At 42.9% G+C, this 9,143-nt stretch overlaps 1 protein-coding gene across 1 annotated transcript in view; it reads left to right on the forward strand.

Moving 5' to 3' along the window:
- LOC139534274 (5-hydroxytryptamine receptor 2C-like) overlaps window positions 1–5,036 on the forward strand; it is a 31,299-nt gene extending 26,263 nt beyond the window's left edge. Inside the window, exons 4-6 of the mRNA XM_071333302.1 lie at window positions 1,225–1,388; window positions 1,708–2,064; window positions 2,281–5,036. Coding sequence (XP_071189403.1) covers window positions 1,225–1,388; window positions 1,708–2,064; window positions 2,281–2,850 — 1,091 coding nt within the window. The 3' untranslated portion in view covers window positions 2,851–5,036. The remainder of the gene's footprint in view (window positions 1–1,224; window positions 1,389–1,707; window positions 2,065–2,280) is intronic.
- Window positions 5,037–9,143: the final 4,107 nt, after the last annotated feature.

The following is a 9,143-nucleotide window of genomic DNA, read 5'->3' on the forward strand; positions in this document are numbered from 1 at the left end:
CTGTCATGCGCCTTATGTTGAGGAGTTGCTTCCATCTGGCCACTCTACCATAATGGCCTGATTTGTGATTGGAGTGCTGCAGAGATGGTTGTCCTTCTGGAAGGTTCTCCCATGTCCACTGAGGAACTCATGAGCTCTGTCAGAGTGACCATCAGGTTCTTGGTCACCTCCCTGACCAAGGCCCGATTGCTCAGTTTGGCAGGGCGGCCAGCTCTAGGAAGAGTCTTGGTGGTTCCAAACTTATTCCATTGAAGAATGAGGTCACTGTGTTCTTGGGGACCTTCAATGCTGCAGAACATGTTTGGTACACTTCCCCAGATCTGAGCCTCGACCCAATCCTGTCTCGGAGCTCTACAGACAATTCCTTCAACCTCCTGGGTTGGTTTTTGTAACGGAACAAAATGCAGAAAAAGTCAAGGGGTCTGAGTACTTTCCAAATTCATGCAGTTTCTTGACTGTGTCAAGCTCATTAATAATCACAGAAATGAAAGCTGAAATGCACATATTGGCAGACCTCATTGAAGACTGAATACAGCCCCTGGGGGAAAAATAAGTTTAACACCCCTGGATTAGAGGGATGCGTGGAATTACTCTTTTATCTGTCTTTGTCTATGTGTCTCTCTGTCTCTCTCGCTCTCTCTTTACCTTTTTGTCTCTCTCTCTATCCTTTTTCTATCTCTCTTTCTCTCACTTCTCTCTCTCAACCCTCTGTATTCTTCTTTCATCCTTCTCTCTACATTTAATTAGGCTTATTAGGTCTGCACAACAAAAACAGTCTTGATCCCTCTCCTCCGTCCCACTCTCTTTATTTCCTTCTATCATCCCTATTTTCTCTCTCTCTTTCTATTTTTTCATCCATACCTTTCCTAGTCATCGGCCTCCACAACAAGGACAATTTCTTCATGTCTCTCCTCGCCACATCCTTCTATTTATCTCTCTCCTTCTCTCAGGAGTGTCCATGCCTATAACAGTAATCAGCATCCACAACAAGGACAACGTCTTCATCTGTCTCTCCTTTTCTTTCTCTTATCCCTATCTTCTTTCTCTCCCCTCCCTCCTTCCCTACTATCTCATCCCTCTCTTTCTTTCTCTCCCTCTATCTTAGGAGTGTCCAAGCCTATCCCGGTCATCAGCCTTTACAAGGACAATGTCTTTAACGGTCTCTCTCTAATCTCTCTCTCTTCTTCTCTAACCACTCGCTCTTTCTCTCTCTCCTTCTACTAGGAGTGTCAATGCCTATCCCGGTCATCGGCCTCCATAACAAGGACAAGGTGTTTGTTGACGGAAGCTGTGTCCTCAACGAGGAGCACTTCATGCTGATTGGCTCGTTCGTGGCCTTCTTCATCCCATTGGTCATCATGGTGGTGTCTTACTACCTAACCGTACAGGTCTGTCAGAGAATGTTTTAATTGGATAGCCATTTGATGTTCTGTCTTTTGATTGGCTAGCCATGTATTTGTCCCGCCTCTGATTGAATCTCATTGGTCTGTCAGAGAGGAAATATAACACAGGCCCAACTTTGCCGGCTACAACCACTAAGATGGCGTTGGCATGTTTTCATTTGCTCCCTTTTTGATAGGATCGGAGATGTGTCTTTGCCTTAAAAGGCATGTGGCTCATACACACAGCAAACACAGACATAAGACATAAGAACAGTAGGACAAAATTAGGCCGCTGTAATATCACATCCTGTCTGTCTTTCTCCAGGTCCTCCAGCGCCAGGCAACCGTCTTCCTCTACGAGGGGAAGACTCCCTCCCATCAGCCACTACACCCGCCGCCCACTCCCTCAAACCACCGATCCCCGGCCCTAAACTTCCAAGTCCCACCCATAAACATTGAGGCTCCTCCTCCTAGCAGACAAGGGAGTCTGAGCTGCCAGAAAGGGGCAGAGCATGTCCGGCAGACCAGCCTCCTAAACACCTCCCCCTCAGAGTACATTAGCATAATTCCAAGTTCCGAGGTGGCATCCCAGCTGAGCTCGCCGACGGGGCATGATCCACGGGACAGTATCGGGAGACGGGGGATGATGCAGGCCATCAAGAATGAGAGGCGGGCCTCCAAGGTGAGGACCAACTTTACACAACTATGATCTTCTTTTCTGTTCTCGTCTCTTCCATTTCATTATTTTCCATTCTGTTCTATTGCATTCCATAACCGTTTATACTCCACACTAATCTTGTTCTATGTTGTCTATTCTACTCTGTTCTAGGTTCTGAGGATTGTGTTCTCTAATCTAATTTGTTCTAATGTGTTCTATATTATCTGTCCTATTCTCTAGGTGCTGGGGATTGTGTTCTTCCTCTTCCTGATCATGTGGTGTCCTTTCTTCATCACCAATGTCACATACGTCCTCTGCCAGGGTACATGCAATGAGCCGCTATTAGCCGAGCTCCTCAACGTCTTCGTATGGGTGGGATATATATCCTCCGGAGTTAACCCTTTAGTGTATACCTTGTTTAATAAGACATATAGAAGGGCGTTTTCCAGCTATATACGTTGTCAGTATAACACAGGGCCAAACGCCAGAGTTAGTAGTAAGTCGCTTGCAGTTACGGCGATGCCGTGTACGTCACATGCCATCGTGCCCATATTTGGACATAATGGTGGGAATGGGAAGATGGGAAGTGTGGACCGGAATAGTAACTGTCGGAATGGTGGTGGAGGGGGCCGGGTAGATGGGAATGGGATGATCAGAGGGATGGAACCTGACGACCCCACAGATGGCAGGATGGGGATGGAGATGGAATGTCCCGGGATAATGTCGGAATTAAAACCCGGAATGTCGGAGCTGAAGCTTTCGGTCGGCAGCTTCTGCCACGCCCAGGTGGAGCGCACCAGCAGCGTCTGATTGGTTGATTGGTTAATTGAATTACGCCAGCGCTGCGTCTCATTGGGTGACGATGGATGGACAGAATGGACATCTTTTGTGATGCGTGCAAGAGAGGGGGACAATACTGGGTTTGTCTTATAGAGAGACAGTGGACACATCCACAGAGCACAGGGCCAAGGAAGAACCATAGAGATACTAGAAAGCCCATCTCTTATCTGTATAATGGGAAGCCCTCAGTGACACTGTCCATGTTAAAGGTGGCATTGTGGCACAAGAGCCTTCTATCCAACTCTATGGGAAGGACTCATCTTGACCTGGATGTAATAGAAAAGTACTGCTTCAATCTAGAAACCCACAGAAGAAGAAGCCATGAACAAGGCTGAACAGAGAGAGACTCAAGACTTAAAATATACCCAAACTCAACTGTATTATGGATTTTAGTAACAGTTCAGCACCATGTTAAAACTGGTTAGGACACTACATAAGAATACAACAGGTCTGAATCGAGCTCTGCAGGCGTGTATAAAAAGGCCAATAATAGTTAATAGGTAGACTAGTAATGTTGAATGGAGAGAGGAATGTAACTGAACACAATATAGCCCCAGTGATAGTGTCACAGCTCCACCTTGTGGTGCCTGTATGAATGCATGAAATAAATCATTTTCAAGAGGGTCGGTCAATGAAGGGGTTGGAAACACTGTGTACAGTGGATCTCTCTCACACATCATAATGTATTACCTCACTCAGATTCACACAGCATTCTTTGAGAAGATCAGAAAAATGTCAAGTTAAGGATGAACAGCAATGCAGGTCCCGAAGGGCTGCACTGTGTGCATGCTTTTGTCTCACACAGCCAACCTAACTTCACAAGAAGATAATCCCCCTTTACATCTTTACAACCATAGGTATGACCATAACTCAACCATAACCATAGTCTATAACCCTATCATAGAACAAACCAAATGTACAGTAATCCTTCAGGCCTATACAGTATATCCCACTCTGACCTACAACCCATATTATTCCTACAACCCATAATCAAACGCTGCAACAACCACAACCAAAACACCAGAGCACCTGAATGAATGTATATATGACAACCTCTGACCGCTCTACACAGGTCAAAGTTCAAAGGTCAAAAACATATCAACTCACTCACTATGTCAAGTTCTCTCTTCCATAAGGAAGATCGAACAGAAGGCCTAAGCGATCGCTAGTAATGTTGGATCTTTTATCAGACAAAATTATAACGTTGAAAAGACGTTGAAAATAAGAATTTTGGGTTGAAAAGGTGGGTTGCTACAGGCCCATTGACATGTTTGACATAAAGTCTGACAAAAACATTAAACTAAAATAATGAAAAGTACTGCAGAGAGGACGGGCGCCTGATCCGAAATCAGTTTGCGTTCCGATTGAAGAGCGAAGCCAAGAGGTATCCTAAACAATTTATTTTAAGCTGTATATGTTAGCCATAACTGTGTGTGTGTGTAGAATATAGCTGTTTCTGGTCCAGGGCATTAGTGCTTCTGGCTAGCACTGAGCTTTCCCTTCTCAGCGTTAGCAAGCCACGCTAATGCTGGGTTTATGACATCTCTTAACTATGAGCATACAACTGGGAAAAATCCAGTTGAACCCCCCTCCAACTCGTAATTACTAGTAGGATAGTCATCTATCATCCCTGTGCCCACGACATCTCCCACATGCTGAGCTCTGTTGTCACCTGCTAAAGAAATCCCCTTGATAACAGCATTTGTAGCAGTTAAATGCAAATAGGAAACGTAATGTGTTCTATTTATATGGTTTTTGAACACTGTAGTTTGTTTACGAGCATGACAGCTGTACTTTTAGTTTATGGTTGACGCAGCTTGTTTACCATTCGCCAATCGGCATTCTCAATGAGTTCAAAGCATGAAAATGCACACAACCTGTTGCTCCCAGTTTACAGTACAAGTAGTATTTTCCAAGTTTCCCACTTGTCATAAACGCAGCATAATGCCCTGGTCCATAGCTAAAGATATTTTGTGTTATTATTCCATTCCATTACAATCAATCAATCAATCACCGGTTTTCATACCATTTACTTGTGAATGTTTGTCAATGACACTTCTCATGTTTTGACAATTTCAATCATCCACAAGACAGTGTTGTTTTCTTCTGTGTGATGCTGCTATTTATTTCTTATTAAAACGTAATTCTAATCTGTGCACAAAGTCTCCCTTCTGCTTGATGGATGGATGGATAGATGAAGGATGGATGGATGGAGCCTACTGTTAAGCTTTCCTGTTGTCAGCATCAAAGACAGCAACAGACAGATTTCAGATAAATCTATGCTTAAACAACTGTTTGTGGCTTTTGAACATTAGTTAAAGGATAATTATAGACCATGTGTATGCTATTATAAAATGTGTAGTGTCATTGAGTGAAGTCTCCCTTTTGAATTATTGTTTGTTTGATTGACGCCAGACTAAACTTGTTAGTGCCTTTGAAAGTTAGTTACAGTATGTTTATTGTATGTGGGTCCCACAATATAGGCAGTGCGTGTTCTCATATAGGAGAAAATGGTTCATGCAATGATTCATTATCGACGTGACAATGGGCTAGGAACAGAGGAGGCCTCTGCACTTCGCTTGAAGAGCCCGAAGAGAGCAGCATTGTTCCAATTCCAATCCTTTACAGTCCAGCCCTATGTTCCAAATATGAGGCATTAGCTCCACTCTGTGGCGATGTAAAGGAACAACGGCGTAATAAAGCAAGGGCAGGCATTTACGGGCGGGACTTAGGGGGGCCTGGCCCGCCTACGTTACCTCCTTGCCCCTCCAAATAAAATATTGAAATATTGATTTACTTGACATAGAAGCGCCCCGACAGAAAGAAGCGAGCGAAACCCTATTTCTCAGTATGTTTAGACCATGTATCTGATACTGTTTGAAAAAATAAGAGTATGGATTGTCATACTAATTACTCATGTCTAAAGAAAATTGTTCAAAATACTTCACCAGAGAGAATGCCTTAGCCACAGAGGATCATTAGCTTCTTTAAAAAAAATTGCTGTACATTGTTTCAAATCACAAGCACATAGGCCTATCCCTATTCGGGAAGCCCACAATTTGGGGAGTGCATGTGGCAATAGGCCTAGTGATTATTGAGTTGCATCTGTCAGTGAAAAGCATCTAAAATATGTGTGAAGATAATAAGTCTCGAGTATAATTTAACAAGATGAGACAAGAAGAAGGGGAGGGAGTGTGAGTAATAGGGTTCAATATTTTCCCAGTATTTTAGAAACCTTCGATCCCCAGAATAAATCACTTTTCTCCCAGGTAACCCTGTATTTCCCGCCAAAATCAGATTGTCATTCTGAAGCATATAAAGCATATAAATATGACTGGATTTGATTAGAGCTTTGATCAGCGTGAAGAATCAAGTCTGATGCTACATGAGCCTAATGAGCCCTACATTGAAGACATTTTATGATCCCAAACCCCAAAAATCCCAAATGATGGTGCTGTTATCCAATAGGCCTACATAGCCTATGATATACAGTGCCTTCAGAAATTATTCAGACCCCTTGACTTTTTCCTAATTTTGTTACGTTACAGCCTTATTCTAAAATGGATTACATAATTTTTTAAAATCCTCAGCAATCTACCCCACAATGACACAGCGAAAATAGGTTTTATGAAATATTAGCAAATTTATTTAAAAAAAAAAACATTTAACATAAATATCTTTATATAAGTATTCAGACCCTTTGCTATGAGACCCGAAATTGAGCTTAGGTGCATCCTGTTTCCATTGATCATCCTTGAGATGTATCTACAACTTGATTGGAGTCCACCTGTGGTAAATTCAATTAATTGGACATGATTTGGAAAGGCACACACCTGTCTATATAAGTTCCCACAGTTGATAGTGCATGTCAGAGCAAAAACAAAGCCATGAGGTCGAAGGAATTGTGTGTAGAGCTCTGAGAGAGAATTGTGTTGAGGCACAGATCTGGGGAAGGGCACCAACAAATGTCTGCAGCATTGAAGATCCCCCAAGAACACAGTGGCCTCCATCACTTTTAAATGGAAGAAGTTTGTAACCACCAAGACTCTTCCTAGAGCTGGCTGCCCGGCCAAACTGAGCAATCGGGGGAGAAGGGCCTTGGTCAGGGAGGTGACCAAAACCCGATGGTCACTCTGGCAGAGCTCCAGAGTTCCTCTGGAGATGGGAGAACCTTCCAACAAGGACAACCATCTCTGCAGCACTCCACCAATCAGGCCGTTATGGTAGAGTGGCCAGACGGAAGCCACTCCTCAGTAAAAGGCACATTACAGTCCGTTTGGAGTTTGCCAAAAGGCACCTAAAGACTCTCAGACCATGAGAAACAAGATTCTTTGGTCTGATGAAACCAAGATTGAACTCTTTGGCCTGAATGCCAAGCATCACGTCTGGAGGAAACCTGGCACCATCCCTACGGTGAAGCAAGGTGGCAGCAGCATCATGCTGTGGGGATGTTTTTCAGCGGCAGGGAGACTAGTCAGGATCGAGGCAAAGATGAACGGCGCAAAGTACAGAGAGATCCTTAATGAAAATCTGCTCCAGAGCGCTCAGGACCTCTGACTGGGGTGAAAGTTCACCTTCCAACAGGACAACCACCCTAAGCACACAGCCAAGACAACGCAGGAGTAGGCTCGGGACAAGTCTCTGAATGTCCTTGAATGGCCCAGCCAGAGCCCGGACTTGAACCCGGTTGAACATCTCTGGAGAGATCTGAAAATAGCTGTGCAGCAACTTTCCCCATCCAACCTGACAGAGCTTGAGAGGATCTGCAGAGAAGAATGGGAGAAACTCCCCAAATACAGGCGTGCCAAGCTCGTAGTGTCATACCCAAGAAGAATCAAGGCTGTTATCGCTGCCAAATATGCTTCAACAAAGTACTGAGTAAAGGGTCTGAGTACTTAAGTAAATGTTATATTTTGTTTGTAGTTTAAAAAAAAAATTGTTTTGCTTTGTCATTATTATTGACATTATTATTGATTATTGGGTATTGTGTGTAGATTGATAAGGGAATTTTTAAAATCCATTTTAGAATAAGGCTGTAACGTAACAAAATGTAAAGAAAGTCAAGGTGACTGAATACTTGAACAGGAGTAGGCCTATCAATTTTGGTCACAATTTGAATGGAATTGATTAAGAGAGAAAGACTGTGAGAGAGCCCTCATGTGCAGGCTGATTTAAAGCAATTATATTCGAGTGATGTTTGCAGAGTTCACAACCTGCTACACTTGTGAGAAACAAGTTTTGTTATATTTCATAACCATAATTTATGAAATGTGTCAATTCTTTCATGGTCTTTTGTTTGGAGTGCTCCCTGTGAGCAATGAGCATGTGTCTGGTTTCTCTATCCTGATAATGTTGAGGGTGCACGAACGCCTGAGCACGCATAGAAGTAGGCCTACCTACCTGGCCTGCTGCATGCAAATGTAGGAAAGTGCCTATTTGGGGATGTCTGATTTCTGATTGTGTTAGCTCACTACATCTATCACTAATAAGCTGAGCTTTTCAGTCATTTTTTCTTCACCTCACACAGTAAGTCAACAAAGTATTTTTGAAACATCCATTACAAAATTAAAATAGTTCCTCACAATATTTGAAAAAATCTTTCCAACACTCTCCCAGCCTCGATAATCACCAAGCCTGTGTGAAAGAGCAAAATATAATTATCTGATTGTTCCATATGTCCTGTGGAGACGTTGTGAAATACCTGACCGTTTCTCCCTTGCACAAAAACAGCTGTCTGTCCAGAGCCCACTGGCCTGGAAACTTAGGGCCTGGAATAGGCTAATTGACACAATGTTGCAAGTTAGCTAGCAACAGCTTCAGGTGAGACCCAGTTAATTGATTTGATACAGTATTGCACTTCATTAGTGATGGCTCAATTCATGACAGATACTGTAGAAAGGGAGGCAGACCGGCAGAGTAGAGAGATGAATGCCATTGAAAGAATCTACATTTTCATCAGGATATTTTCTAGGCCTCCTGTTTTTATTTGCCTGTTTAGGCCTATGCATTTTACTTAGTTGACAACGGAAGTTATAGGCCTACTGCTGCATTGGCCTATAGGCTATCACTGAATTCCATGCACTCATTTATTTAGCCGCCAATGGATCCCAGTGTATCAATTTGTCCATATGGCAGAGGCTGGTGCTCTTGTGTCAGCTGAATTTTTACTTTTAGATTTTATCATTTTAATTCAGATTTTCATGATTAACTATGACAATGATTTTGAGAAACGAAAACAATATTATTTAAATGAAACTGATAAT

Source organism: Salvelinus alpinus, chromosome 11 (assembly GCF_045679555.1).
Source record: "Salvelinus alpinus chromosome 11, SLU_Salpinus.1, whole genome shotgun sequence".
NCBI classification, from domain to species: domain Eukaryota; kingdom Metazoa; phylum Chordata; class Actinopteri; order Salmoniformes; family Salmonidae; genus Salvelinus; species Salvelinus alpinus.